The 14,811-nt window shown below is 48.3% G+C and overlaps 2 protein-coding genes across 4 annotated transcripts in view; one reads left to right on the top strand and one right to left on the bottom strand.

Moving 5' to 3' along the window:
* Nucleotides 1-21: 21 nt before the first annotated feature.
* On the bottom strand, nucleotides 22-14,767 carry NOXA1 (NADPH oxidase activator 1). Of its 2 annotated transcripts, none has more exons than XM_031601475.2 (15): nucleotides 14,129-14,767; nucleotides 12,799-12,881; nucleotides 11,340-11,448; nucleotides 9,029-9,163; nucleotides 7,899-8,006; nucleotides 7,124-7,183; nucleotides 6,467-6,504; nucleotides 5,810-5,951; nucleotides 4,378-4,431; nucleotides 3,427-3,499; nucleotides 3,181-3,239; nucleotides 2,092-2,261; nucleotides 1,384-1,489; nucleotides 1,168-1,291; nucleotides 22-970 (listed from the first exon to the last, which is right to left on the bottom strand). In XM_031601475.2, exons 1-15 carry the CDS (start codon nucleotides 14,300-14,302, stop codon nucleotides 876-878), a joined length of 1,530 nt encoding a protein of 509 aa, XP_031457335.2. In that variant the 5' UTR covers nucleotides 14,303-14,767; the 3' UTR covers nucleotides 22-875. The 2 variants fall into 2 exon arrangements, with proteins under 2 accessions (XP_031457335.2, XP_089977197.1); XM_090121071.1 differs by lacking the exon at nucleotides 14,129-14,767 and adding an exon at nucleotides 13,782-13,930 and having other exon boundaries at nucleotides 25-970.
* The window catches only part of EXD3 (exonuclease 3'-5' domain containing 3), a 247,190-nt gene continuing 245,766 nt past the window's right edge, over nucleotides 13,388-14,811 (top strand). Inside the window, exon 1 of one of the 2 annotated variants that reach the window (XM_090121048.1) lies at nucleotides 13,388-13,702. The gene's annotated coding sequence lies outside the window, so the exon portion shown is untranslated. Of the gene's footprint in view, nucleotides 13,703-14,164; nucleotides 14,294-14,811 lie in introns of those variants that run through there. The other variant, XM_090121047.1, reaches the window with a different exon arrangement.

Raw genomic sequence — 14,811 nt, 5'->3', positions numbered from 1 at the left:
ATACAATTGGAACTTGATTTAAGAGCTGCCAACTCTGCTCCGTGTTTATTTCATATTCAAGTTATATACTCCAGCTTTGTCAGACACTAAATCCATAGCAGGCTCCAGCTCCAGGCACTTGAGTGTTTTATCTACATCAGCAGAGCCCAGCACAGCTCAGCTGCAGGAACCAGACAGTCCTCTCAGTCCTTCCAGCTCCAGCCACTGGGTCAGCACTGCAGTGCCCAGCCTGCCCTCTGCACAGACCCTCCAAGCCTCTGCCAGAGCCCCTGGCTGGTGTGAGCAGAGGTGTCTCCACAGTTGCCTCTCTTTGCTGTCCACGGAGCTGACCCCTGTCCACACAGCAAGAAGCAGGAAAATCCAGGCAGGACTGCTTAGGGGCTTGAGAAAAGAACCAATGGCATCTGGGCTGAGAAAGGATCAGAGCTCTTTGGCTCTTTCAGATCCACAGGGTATTCATTGTGTGAAGATGATACATGATGGTCCTAACCATCATGGAGAGGGAGTAAACTCCCCTGTCCAAAGGAACCTTTTCCCACCCTGCAGTGTGAGTTTCTGAGCTCTGGCACATGGACATTTCCTGTAGCCAAACACAGACCCCTCCCTTCTCTCTGCCCTATACAAGAACATCTTTGGCAGTGGAAGCACAGAGGTAAAAATGTCAGGTCTGGGAACAGGCTGCAGGAAATGCTGCCAAGTGACTGCTGGAACAGACCTCATGGGATCTGTCAGTGCAGGACATCTGTTCAGGTTGAGCAGAGCTCCTGTCTGGGCCAGCCATGTCCAGATGAGCTGGTATTGGTGTCTCCTACCCCTGGCAGATGGGACTGATGGCAGCGGGCTCCTCATGTGGTCAGGCAGAAGGCTCCTGTTCCCTATGGGAAGGCAGCACAAGTGGTCTGGGTTGCAAAGCATTTAGGAAAGATGCCAGTCTTGCCGTTGCAGTGTCCTTCAAGCCAGTCCTTGTTCACTGAGAAAACAAGAAGAATCAAGATAAGCTCTAGCTCATAGGAGCAAGGTTAATGAGTTTTCATGGCTCAACGTTAACTCTGGTCTACACCTCCTGTTGTCACAAACTTGAAACAGCACTGGAAAAGCCATCCACTCCTCTGTCACACTTTACATCAGAGTCTTTCAGAGAGCCTGTAGATAAGACTGGAGAACTACCTTCAGAGAGAATATCCAGCACATCCCCCTTGCTGAACTCCAGGTCTCCTGGTCCCTGTGCTGGGTATGAGTGCTGAGCCAGCATCCGGTAGAGGATGGGTCTGCCTGAGTGGGAGCCCGAGTCCTACAGCAGAAAATCAGCATGAAGGTTGCAAGGAAAAGCAGAGACAAGATTAGAGCCCAGCACAGCAGAGATGCTTGTCACAGCCCACGTACCTGGCAGCAGAGTGTGATCCTGCCATCTGTCAGCTGCTGCCACATCTTCCCTAGATCTTCCTCTCCTGAAACTGCACCTAGTTCTTTGCCATCCAAATGCCTGTAGCTGTAAGGATGCATTAACATGACTCCAATCATATGATCTAAAGACAAAAATTTAGGCAAATCTAGCCCTCTACAATCTTCAATCTGCAAAGCTCTCCTTGTAAACCAGCTCCAAGCTTGTCACCTTGTGCAATGACAAGGGGCCACCTTGCATGCTCAATGGGCACAAATGGCACTGCTGGGGAGGGTCTTGCCTCCTTGGACACTTGAGAGGTAGGTCTGAATCTCTCATATCTGTACCAACTGTGAGTCCCCAAGGAGGTCACGGTCCAGGATACCCACCCCAGAACTAGCTAACACTGGACTCCCAGATTGCTCTGCATTGATTCCAGCGTGTCTTTAAGGCTGGGCATAAGAAAATTCAATACACAGCAGCTGCATCTGTACAAAGCTTTTCCTTCTGTTCCCTTTTTTCTTGACTATGGCAGTTTCCTTGGAAAGATCCTCCAGGTCTCCTGTGGATCACACGCTGTTCCCCATCTACCAGACTGCTTTGGCCCCGGAGACCAGACACAGTCATATAGATGCCTGTGTCCTCAGGAAATCACTGCTGCCATACGCTGCAAGGGCAGGGTGCACAATGAGTGCTGGAGGACACCATACCTCAGCCTCCCACGCTCTGCCTGCTGGCCAAAACGCTCCCGGAGCAGCGCCCGCAGCGCCGGCACGGAGGGCACCTCGCCTGGCCTCACCACCACCGTGCACTCACAGAGCACCCGTAGCACAGCTGGTCTGTCCGTGCTGGACGAAGCATCTCTGTGGGTGAGCGGGATCTGTGAGAGATGTGGCAACACAGACAGCCTGGTTATTCAGGGAGCTCTTATCACGAGAGCTGGCAGATGCGGGATCTTGCTTCAGTGCTGCCGCAGTGACAGTGAAACATCAAAATGAAGATTTGAGTTTTAGAGAGGGAAAATGCCAGGTCAAAGCCTAGGTTCAGATGTTCCTGCCATGACCCACGAAGCCAGTTTCCGGCTCAGATGAAAAAAAACAGCCTCTAAATGTAAACCTGTATGAGCCGAGCCCCAAGTCCTCCACATAACTGGAGAGGTGCAGCCAGGTCCTGCTCCTTTCTGTCAGAAATACGGCTCCAAAACAAGACCCCCAAATCCCTGCAAACACGGGCAGCGAAGACAAAGGGATAAGAGCTGATCTGCCCCTGGCACTGCTAGAGAGGTGCTGACCCCAAGTGGACACAAAGGCAGTTCCAGCTCCACCACACATCGGCTGGCAATGTCACGGAGCTGCATTGGATGGTATTATCCCAGAAGAAAGCTACTATGGATGTTTGAATTATCATCATAAGCAGACTGACAAGGACAGAAAATGTTACACGGGAGGAGGGGACAAGGGATAGCAGGTAGTTCAAAGGCAAAATGGCTGCAAACTGGGCACTGCTGTGCCTGGGGCTTTTGGCTCCAGGAGGATGGCAAAAGAGCTCTGACCTGAGAAACCTCAACTTTGGGGCTGCCTCACGAAGCTGTAGGGTCATGAAATCAGGAGTGATGGAGGAAAGGCCCCATGGGCTCTCTGTGGAAAGGAAAAATGGGCAGAGGAAGAGGTGGTTTTTTTTCCAGTGATTTTGGGACAGTTCAGGAGTTTTGAAGCACCTGGCCATCATCTGACCCCTTGTGCTTTTTATATCCTTCATTTCCTAAAGCAGTGGTAGCTTCAGTTTGTTAAACACCTTACTTCAAAATCCACTGGGGATCCAGAATCATTTGCAGAAACATTTTCTTCCCCGGGAGATTCTGCAGAATGAGAACACAAAAACAGCACCTGCAGTCAGCATAGGTCCCACACAGCACTTCTGCAACCCACCAGCACACAGGCAGCCACTGCTTCAGAGGGCAGCAACCTCCCCATGCACCCTAAAGCCCCTTTGGGCACAGAAGCTTCACAGAACACCCACGGAGGTCCTTGGCCCACAAGAGGTACCTGGTGTCTGCTTCACATGGAGCCGGCTGGGAGGCACCTGGGCAGGAGGGAGAGGAATCCCATCGCTGATCTTCTGCAACAGAACAGTGCAAGAAAGGTGTGAGCAGAAGACACTGGAGAGTGGGCAGGGACAGTGTTCAGGTCAGAGGCTGCAACAGATCATAAATTTTCCCAGGGAGATCAGTTCATGAAGCAAATGCCCAAGTGAGTGTTATGGCCAGGGATTCACATGGAGGAAAAGAATCATAGCAGAATTAAAACAAAAATCTCTTGTGTGGACCTAGTGCAATGTGTTATACACGTTGCAGCATTGGGTTCAGACTGGAGAAGGACTGGGATCATGTGTGAAGATGCCTATGAAGGAGATGGGAGATGAAGAAAGATTTCCCTGAGTCAAAGGTGAGGATTGAGGACTTAGGCACATGGCCTCCATGCAAAAACATGTGTCTGTCTGGAATATTTCTGTCCCACTGCAGATTTCCCTGCTCTGTGCTGGTGAACTAGAACATATGAGCACTCCTCACCCATTTCTGTGCTGTCTGATGGCTGTAGGGAGCAGGCTGGCCAATTACATGCTGCCTGCCCTCACAATTATTGTGACGACGTGACAGCTGGTCATGAGAGCTGTGGCAGCTACTCATGTTTGTGTGCTCCATCAGCCCCAGTAAATAAGAGATAACAACACCTAGATCAGCCTGTGATGTGAGACACTGAGGCCTGGGCATGCATCTACACTTTGCCATACAGAGATCAGATGTACAGAAACTAACAAGCATTTTTCCTGCTCCTAACCCTTCTGTTGTTCAAGTCTTTGCTCAAGATGTCTGAGCTCAAACACTCTGCTTGCCTTACGCTACCATTCTGTCCCGTGATAGTCTTACAAACAAAAGTTCTGAATGTATATTTCTCAGTCACTTCCTCTTCCCTTGGGTTGCAAGGCTGTTAGCTCACCCATTTATCCACCTTTGAGGCAGGCTCCAGGATAGAGGTCGGTATGTGCAGCTTCTGTGGGACAAAAAGCAAATCATTGAGACAGGAGCTGCTGCTGCGGGAGCTCCAGCCTACCTAGCTCCATCTTCTGTTAGCCCCAGTTACACTGCTTGTGCCCTTACAAAGCATCACCTGATTGCAATACTAACGTGCCCACAGCAGGTCAAGCAACAGGCAGCATTAAAAAAAGGTTTGTTCCCAGAAATTGCTGAAAAACATCCAGCAGTCCTTTTGCATCATTTTCTGCCAAAAGCAGTTTTAGTAATCGAGTGGCTGTGGAGTGACAGACTGAATACCCACCAGGCCCAACACCCTGCTCCTCAAACAGATGCTTAGGGAGAGAAGCAACAATCTTGAGGGGTACCAGCCCAGCAGTGCTCTTTGTCTGCCAACAATCTCTCCTACAGAGCTATTCATTTCAACTGATCATTGTGAATAATTACTTTTTTTTTTTTTCTTTCCAGTGTGCGCAATGTTTAATTCCTCTTTTCTTTGATATTCATCTGACTTTATTGACTAAACAAGCACATTCAGATCCTTCTGCAGCTCCAGGTCTGTGCTTCACAGAATCACAGAACTGTACAGGTTGGAAGGGACCTCCAGAGACCATCGAGTCCAACCCCCTGCCAAAGCAGGCCATGTTGAATGGTTTGACTGTCATGAAACATTACTGCCTTAAGAAACACACTGCACTGCTGTCACTGTACCACCTAGGAATCTGCTAAAGGACAGATCCTGTTAGGATGCCCTTTCTTAAAAACAAACAATTAATTTATGTCCACCTTTCAATTCTCTCCTGATCTGTTATCAGTCCTCAAAGCATAGTCTCTCTTGCTTAACCAGCTCAAGCTATCTTCAGTGGTTTTGTGTAGAATTTTTTATTAATTTAAAAGCAGGTAAATATACTCTCTGGCTGAAGGTATTCCAGCTGTGCACTGACTCTTTCAAATAACTTAATTACACATGAGAAGCCATCAAAAGACTTTTCCATGTTGTATCTGTTTGTATTCCACCTACTTGCCAATTCTATCTAGTTAAGGACCAAGCTCCCTCTTTGGCTCTGTTAGAGCTCTCAGGTGACAAATGCTGCTCTATACTGTAATCCTTTGGGAGGTCTACGATCCTACCTGATTCCATCATAGGATCCCAAAGTGGAGAGCACAAGGTGCCCAAAAGGACACTCCTGTGGAGCTACAGAGGTGAACAGGAGAAGCTGGGGAGAGCCAAGAGTCAGAGACATCACATCCGCAGTTAGCAACTGCTCTGTGGAAATGAGCTCAGCTCTTCAGTGCTACAGGTGGGTCCTCAGAGAACACACTCAGAGGGCTGCATTGAGCTCCTGTTTGCAGGCAGGACTGTGGTCTCTGCTGGAAATCCCATCTGTTTTCTTTACCTGCCCATCATGTATGGCTGTGGCCCAGCCATCTGCTCCTCTTGCCAGCACAAAGACCAGGCTGCTGGCTTTCACTGCCAAGTTCTCCATTCCCTCAGGGTAATAATGGGACAAAACTCGATAGTAGCCTGATTCACGGTCTCTGGAAAGAAAGAATGAGAATAAGGATAAACATCTTCCAGATCAAAGCAGTGTCTGAATTCAGCTTTGAATTTCTGTTGTTACATTATCACCAGAGCAATCGATTTTCATGTTTTTTCAACTAGTTAGTGAATACTTGGGAACTTTGTACTGAGAACCAGATCTGGACTGCTGAGCATCCTCTGCCACTGACCTGGCAGATCCTCAGCCTCCCTCTGCCTCCATTTCCCCGCCAGAATATGATCTTTGCCTGTATCCTAAGATCACTGAATCAATTCCTGCAAACTGTCCCGATATCTCTGTACAAGAGCTGCTACTGAACTGCCACTCTCTTGCCAGGTGCAGTGTTTCTTGCAGCCACACAAGCCTTTTGTATTCAACATTCATTCCACCCCTGGGGACAGGTGGGGGTGAATCACAAAGAGTCCTCAAACAGAGACATGGGAAAACAAAACATGATTTTTTGAACAGAAATAGTGAGAGAAGGGTTAGACCAGGGTAGAATTGAACACATACCTCACAGCATCAGCACTGGGTTCATAAAAGCCCTGTTTCTGTGGGAGGACAACAGCATATATTTATAACAGTATGTTACACAGCAACATTACCGCCTTATTTACTGTCCCTATGAATAGGAGGGAGCTTCACATATGGTACTTTCTGTAATCCCTGTTTGTCACACCACAATATCCAGAGAGAAGTCTGCTGCTCCACACCTTGCCAGGATGAACCTGCCACTTCTCCCTCCCCCTCTTTATCCATCATGAGCAGAGTAACAAACCACTGACTCCAAGACACTCACATAACTGCAAACCAGCTATGTCTGTGCTGACAAACTTAGCAAAGTGAATTTACAAATGCGTGTTGAGTGCAGTGAAATCTCCGCTGCTCTTTGGACACAGTGAAGAGACAAAAACGCATCATCCAGGGGTTGGAGATTCATTCTGCCAAGTCCTTCCCAGTCAACATCAAAGCACTCCAGCTGGCTCTGAAAGCCCTCTGGATCTGGTCTTCAGAGACAGAATCAGCACTGTTTTTTCATTAATATGCTCCTACACTGATGGTGTCCTAACCATCAGTGACGGTTAGATCAGACCACTGATCTGAGGATCCCACTGATGTGGGGGCTCCATGACTGCTCCGTTCCATTTTTCACAGCAATGTCCTGCTCACCTGTGGCCTGAGAGGTTCAAAGCCAATGTACTCATCATTGGGAATGATGGATGAGATCACCTGTGGAAGGAAAAAATAACGACTTAATCTAGGCTGGATGAAGAGATGCTCAAACTTCCTGTGAGACTTTCACCCAGACCCACTTCCTTCTGACATCCCAAGTGGTCAGGCTTAAAGCAGAGCAATGCATTTAGTGGAAAATGCAGCTTCAACAGTTTTTGTCCATGTATTTTCCATCTTTACAAAGCCCTCCAAAAGTATGAGTGGATTATTTTCCCTTTCCTTTGTTCATGAAGGAGCGATCTGGTCTGTGGCACTTCTGCTGACTGCGCTGGTCATGGAAGGGACTGGAAGAATTCTCTGCTGGTTTGCATTAAAGTACATGGCAAAGCATTTTTCTCCAGAGTGCATGTTTGTCCCATTGGGAATGCAGTAACAAATAGGAGGAATGTGCTCCTTTGAAAATGTTGTCGTCAGCAAAATGATAGCCACAGGGATTTGTAAGCACCTGCTCAGTTGTGGTTGGTGGTTTTTTTCCAGTTTAAAGTGATTAAGATTGGGAAGGATTTTAGCAGCAATGTGCATTTTTAATAGATAAGGTGTCACTTCTAACAGATTTTGGCTTGTGTGTCCCAGATGCTTTGACTGAGAGTCCTGCCACTGGGTCTCCACCAGTGCAGTGATTGGAGCGGGCAGCAGTAATGCTCTCTGCAGATGTCAGAAGGTGGGGTGTTAATCCGTTTGTTGTTTATCTTAATCATCACATGCCTGTTACCTTGGGTTTACCCAGGAAATCTTTTGAATCCAGCTGTTCAACTTCCTTCTTCCGTGGTCTGAAAAATTCACCAAGGGGAACCTGCATGGGCTCTAAGAATAGATGATTCTAGGGTGTGGGAAGAAGATAAAGGAAAAGCCATCAGTTAATATTAAATGAAACACAGCAGCAGTGAAAAGCAAATATAGCTTCTGTGTGTGAGAGAGATCAGCTCCAGGAAGACATTGGGGCAAAAAATAAAGCTGTGAACTTGATAAAGGTCACTAAGTTTTAACAAGCACATGAAAAATAAAAGCCCAGCAGCCACTGCCTAATACTGAGTCAAAGGCTGACTGTCAGCATAGGAGGGGTGGGAAGGGAAGGCAGTGGAGTAAAGTCTGTTAAACAAGTCTCTAAATTTCTCTAGTTGATTTCCAGTATTTTGTTTGGTCTGTCTGTGCAACAGCTGAGGAGCACGTAAATAGTGAATATAAATCATATACTAATGTAAAGCACAAACACGATGCTGGATGAGATGATTAGATTAATAAAGTGACTACTCTTTAGAAAGGAGATAAACAAAACAAGGAAGTATGGAGGCAACAAAATAATGAACCCTCCAGGGAAAGTAAAGCAGATACCTGTAAGTCGTTCCTGATCATAAAAGAGTCTTAACAGGAAACTACTGTGTAGAATCATCTCCATAAACACGCTTGCACTTTACTTAAGCTCTAAACATGATTGTCGTTAATGTCTGAGCTGCTTCTAATTGTCACCAACGCCAAAGGGACTAAAGACGTCTGCCAGCTTTGTGAAAAGTGAGACTCTCCAAATCTGCATTTAAACACTCCATGAGGCAACTTGTTTCACAGTGCAAGTGTGAATACAACTGAGCTCCTGAACATCAGGGTCTAGAAAGTACTGCCTTAACAATTCCCAGCTCTGGTGCTCCTATGCTATGAAGCTCCTGGAGGTGACAGGTTAGCTGCAGCCTGGTAGAGCATCACACAGAAATTGCTCAGTGTCATCAGGTGACCAAACCGGTGGGTAGACAGGAAAACCCAAAGACATAAAACACTGCATATTCTTATCTCGGGTTCCTCAGCCTGAGCCCAAAGCACTTTCCCAGGAACCCAGAGAGGCAGTCTTACCTGCACTCGCTCAAGGGCCAGGGCCAGCGTTGCTGATCTTCCTTCAGGTCTCCACACGACGGCCTTCTCTAGGGTCTCTTTGGCCTCCTGCCACTGCTGCAGCCGGCACTGCGTGGCAGCAGTGCTGTACAGCACCTGAGGCCAGCAAGGAGGGAGCAGAGCTGTCTTCCTGCTGCTCAGAGGGCAGCAGCTGAGCTGACACCCAGTGCTACCAACTGGGCTCAGCCAGACAAGGGAGACCTGGCACTGAACCACCACGGAAACGGCAGCAGCAAGAGCCTGCTCCCCACTGACCACAGGAAGGGCACTGTGAGGAGCACAGCTGAGAAAACTTCATAATCAGAGTGGAAAGAGATCAAAGCTGTGCTTTCAGCTGGCACTGCCAGTTCTGTTCAAAGCATGGACAGGCATGGGGAAGAACAGATGAAGACTGTGTTACCAAGCAGGTTTTCAGCTTAAACTTCCTGTGTCTAAAAGGCTATTAAGGCAAACTGTATGGGTTTCTTTCTATATGAAACTAGGTAATCTTTTTTGCTGCACAGAATTATTCTGATTCTCTTTCACTTTGGAATACCCTAACTGAAATTGCTGCCCTTTGCAGTGGGCTCTGAAGGTGCAGGTTGGCAGCTGTAGCTTGCTGCCCAGCACATGAATACACTCTTTGAAGAGACAGTGTGAGAGTACTAGAGACTGGGCATCAGGAAGCCTCAGTCTATATGCTTAAGTAAGAGGAAGAGAGTTCTTTTCCACTTTCCATTGGCCATCAGAGAATGGAAAAGCTGCTGCCCAACAAGGCAGAAGTGTGGTCTAACAGACTCATTTAGATACCTTACTATCTTATGTGATATGGTTATCAGTTTGCAAATTGCTTTTTGATATTTGGACGTGAGCAGTACTTGGAATAGAGGTGCAGGCAGTAGGGTGCTTTTCCTTTATTCCTATATCATAATTGAATATTGGTCTTTGAAGGTGGAATGATCACGCTGAACATCTATTGGAACTGCAGAGATGCTCCTCCTTGGAAAGACGAGACAGCAGCCTCAATTCAGCTCAAAAGAACTAGCTCCACCAGAGGCAAAAAACGCCTGGATTTCCAGACCATACACCAAAATCTCTCTCTTGAGAGGATCAGACGCAGCCCATGAGAGGCCACTCGTGTGGAAAGCTGATGGTGCAGCTCTGTAGGAGGGTTCTGTTTGTGTAATGTGAAAAACAAGCTGCAGGTAGCTGTAGGAGTGAGACAGAAATGAATCAGGACACAGATCCTGAATACAGCATCAGAATAGTGGCAGCACACAGCCTGGCAGTACCTAGAGCACACGGAGAGAGGGACTGGATATTCATTAGACAACCAGTGCCATCTTTCTCCAGGTGAACTGGGCACTCCTGTAGCCCTGTGCATTTTAAAGGAAGCCTTTGTTTCCAAGTGCATTTGAGCTCAAATTAAGCAGTACCATGGCACTGAAACTGTTAAAAATAATAAGGTTTGGGAAGTACCACAGATGCCAAGGATAACTCCTTCCTGCCAGGTACAACGTGATGTAAATTAAAGAAGGCTGAATGACAAGTTCCAAGGCACGCTTGATTTGAGTTGCACAATGACTCCTTGCTCTCGCGGAAGTAAAGGTTTAAATATTTGTTCCTGTATCTGTTTCTGTCTGTGTACATGGATTTGGGAACGCAAAACAAACCTTCCCTGTAAGGCATGCACAGATTTTATGAGTCCTTTACAATCTAAACATTGAAGTACTTATAGCCAGTTCCAATTCAGACTTTTGTTAATGGCATGTAGCAGGTTGGTTCTGTAGAACAGCATAAGAGCTGCAGCACAGAGCGTTAAGTAGCAGTGTGCTGCTTGGAGCCCAGTAGGGTTAGACGCAGAGATAACATTGAGACCAGTTGCAACAGTTGGAAAAACGGCTTTTGTGAACTAAACTTTCAAAAAATTTCAAAAAATCTTCATTCTGTACAAGTTTTGTTCCTATCTGTCTATAATTCAATCTATTTCAACTTTCAAAGCTGAAGAGTTGATAAAATCTGTGTATGTATTACTGCAAGCAAGCTTAAAAAAAAAAATCATGGGGATCTGCTCCAAACAATTTCACATCTTAGAGTAATTTGTTAAAACTCTTCAGAGATGATATTGCTTTATGAGCGCTTTTAAAGGAACTTAATCATAGAAGTGAAAACATTTTTTCTACTGTCCTAACATAGGGTCTTGAAAAGCTGTTGGGTTACTCATGCCTGCTGCTGAAAACTCAATGAATGACTCAACAGAGGGGAAAGACAACGGAGTCAGAACCACCCTTACCTCCCATGCATAGAGAATGTGCCTCAGCCCCAGCTGCTTGTAATCAATGAAGGGATTTTTTCTTAGATGACTGAAGGCCAGATGATAGTCAGAGAGAGCTTCTTCATACCTGCAATGCAGAAAAGACTGGTGAAACTGAGAGTAAAAAAGCTAAAGTCTCTAATTACAGAGTTCAAGAGTAAACTAGCAAAAAACAGGCACTCTGCCTAATGGCCTGCACGAGGAGAGCTGCACCAGAGATGTGTGTCATCTTGTGACCACAGAAAATTCTCTGTCCTACCCTTGTAGTTATTACAAGATGAATCTGGTGAGTCTCTCCTCCAGGATTGTCTGCATGTTTTACTGTTTGGGATAAAAGATAGGCTTTGATACCCACAGCAGTTGCATTTCCAAGAACAAGAAAATGTAAAGAACAAAGGTTTACAAATGCTGTCAGCTCCCTCCCCAGCTTGTTGCTGGCAGTTCTGCCCTGGCAACATCTCAGAGGAGAAGCAAGGGCTAGGAAACCCCTGCTGATGGTGAGCATATACAAACAGAGCACTGTTCATAGAACCATAGGATTGCTCAGGTTGGAAAAGACTTCAAAGTAAAACCGCAACTACTAGTAGAAATTTAGAGAAACTCCTAAAGCAGAGGGTTAGTCTGAATTTACACCAGCTGTCAACTGGTTCCACTGATATCACAGGCTGAGAAATGAAGGGTTTAGGAAGGGCTGTGCAATGGTCACCCCATAAAGAGGCAGAGGGGAACAGCTCTAGCCCTGGCCAAGGCACAATCATCCATGAGCATGGCTCTGCTGGTGGTGGCACAGGGCACGTAACTGCTCGCTCATCTCATTTCCAAAGGTAAAGATAGTAGTTCTGAGAATTTAACACCGAGAAAAAATGGGAAAAATAACAGGAAAGAATAACTGAAGGTCAGAATAGACCTGTGAAGTCTTCCACACACCTCTGTGAGCAGGATGTCACTGAGGTTTAACCCCAGAAACAGGGACCAATCCCATGATGATTGTGGAGCAATTCTACTGTTAAATCAGTGAGCAAGAAAAGGCTCACAGCAACCAGTCAGCAGAGGGTCAGACAGCACAGACTGTGGGCTTGGGAAGGCCAGACTTGCATGTAACATTTGAAGACACAAGAGACAGTGCAACTGTAAGTTTTTCACGGGAAAATGGCAACATAACCCTCCATCAGCCCTGCATAAGGAGTGGCTTCTTTCCTGTGTGTACAGGTCGATAATGCTGCATATCAGCCACTGCTGGGGTTCTGGAGCTGCACAGCTTGCATCTTCTCCGTTCTCCTCCGTAAGTGGGAGATGAGACTTGGTGACTTGTAACATGCTTTACAAGGCCAAACCAGACCTTATAAAATGCTTAAAATTAGTAGAGGATCAAGTTTTAGGGATAAAGTTGTACTAAAAGCAGAAAACAAAAGAATGAGCAGGCAAGAATATCACTTACATTTCCAACTGCAGGCAAACAAACCCTCTCTGAAAGTAGCCGACTGCGAGGGAGTTGTCCTTTGTAACTGTTTTATCAAATGCCTGTGGAGAAAAACAGACATCTTGGGGATGAGTGAGGACTCCTCCTTCAGTGCCTGGGCATATGCCCAGCTAAGTGCAGAAGGCACCCCTGTGCTTGTGAACAGCTTGTCTGCTCCAATAAATGTGGGGCTGTGATCCAGGCCGAGGGGCAGGAGGTGGCTCCAAGTCCTCTTTCAGGTCTTGGCTCTCTATGAGCTGAGCTTCAAGATTTTACCATTCCTTGGGAAAAAAAAGACTGAATGCAACAAATGAGCCCTGTCTGCCATCCGATGTCTTGCAACCTGCAGGCCCTGCTGCCTGGAGCAGAGCTTGATCTAACAGCAGGCTGTCTGAACCTCCTACAGTGATCTGTGTGTAAAGAGAGAAACCGAAGGCCTTCACAAACTGCACTTAAATTCAATATTTCTGCTTCCAGTTTCCAGCTGAATATCAGCAAAGCTGGTAACAGCTTGTGGCCACTCTGCTACAGAACAGTCTTTCTGAGAATCTGTCTGAGAATGCCAGGAGGCCTCTTCCCACACTTACAGCCATGTGGTAGTATGAAGACAATGAATCAAGCCCCTGGGCTTCCTTACATTGCCCTCACACAGCACGGCAGCGAAGAAAACACGCTGCAGGACCTCAGGGTGTCTGTGCCCCTTTGGCGGGGTGTCTGGGCTCCTCTGTGCTCAGCCAGCACTCCTTGCTCTGCTGTGCTGTGCTTTCAGAAGACAAAAAAATCACCCAACTGTTGGTCTACACAGAAGCAAAGCCGAGCTGCGTCCCCACCAGCGCCCACTCACGGGGGCTGTTCGGAGGCTCTCAGGCACCGTCTCTCACAGGTAAGAGACACAGCTCTGCCCCAGCCCCTTCCAGCACAGCCTGAATTCCGCCTTCTGCTGTTCGAGTATCCATATGCACCTCGGCGGGCTGCTGACGGCGAGCTGTGCAGATGCCTGGCTGCTGGAAGCTGCGATGAGGCTTTTTCTCAGCACTTCACGCCCGCCCCGCCGGCCCCACATCGCACCGCACGCGGCGTTCCGTGATAGCGGCTCCTCTCGCGATCTCAGCTCGTTCAGGATCGCCTGGGGACGCGCGGAGCTGCAGAGCTCGCTATTTTACACCCACACTCGTTCTCTGACAGACATCAAGACTGGTAGATTTCACCAGTTTGAGAAAGGCGTCTCGGAGGAGCGCGTGGGGCGTTTTTCCCTCACGCACCGGGTTGAGCAGAGCAGCCCGAGCCCCCCGCCCCGCGCCGCCCTCACCCGCAGGGCGTCCCGCAGCCGCCCGGCCCGCAGATGCACGCAGCCCACGTTGAAGCAGATCCTGGCCGGCGGCTCCTCGATGCCGCAGAACGCGTCCAAAGCCGCGTCCCAATCCCCGCCGTCCGCTGCCAGCACGGCTTGGTGCCAGCGCTTCAGCAGCTCCCGGTACGCCATCGCGCACAGCCGGCTCCCGCACGGCCTCACCTGCGTGCGGGGCGGGCGGGAGGCGGACAACGAGGAAGTGCTGCGCCCGGCTCCCTGCTGCCCGGGGCGGCTGAAGGGGGGCGGGATGCGGGCAGCGGGACCCCGCCACGGCCCTGCAGGTGCGAGCCCTGCTGGGTGGGGGTGTGCGGGCACTCAGGGGCCTGGCGACATTTTGGGAGAAAAGGTGAGATAAGAGGTCATAAACCCAGCAGGGGGACGCGGGCTTTGACCAAGGGAAGGTCAGAAAGCCAGCAATAAATCAGCGCGGTGAGCAGCCCCTGATGGGGCAGCTGCAGGAGTAGCACAGCCCATAACGCTGCTTTTAAAAACATTTAAATAAAGATGCGTTCTCGCTGCCGCATCGTCATTCCCATTAAGTACAGTAAATACGGTAGGCGGACGGCAGCCCCGCGTTCCGGTCACTACGGTACATCCCTCCCGCCCCACACCCCGGGGCTCGCAGCGCTGTGCGGGTTGTG

Source organism: Phasianus colchicus, chromosome 19 (genome assembly GCF_987193195.1).
Source record: "Phasianus colchicus chromosome 19, bPhaCol1.hap1.1, whole genome shotgun sequence".
Taxonomy (NCBI): Eukaryota; Metazoa; Chordata; class Aves; order Galliformes; family Phasianidae; genus Phasianus; species Phasianus colchicus.
The sequence above is the reverse complement of the archived record's forward strand: the minus strand, read 5'-3'. Positions and strand labels throughout refer to the sequence as shown.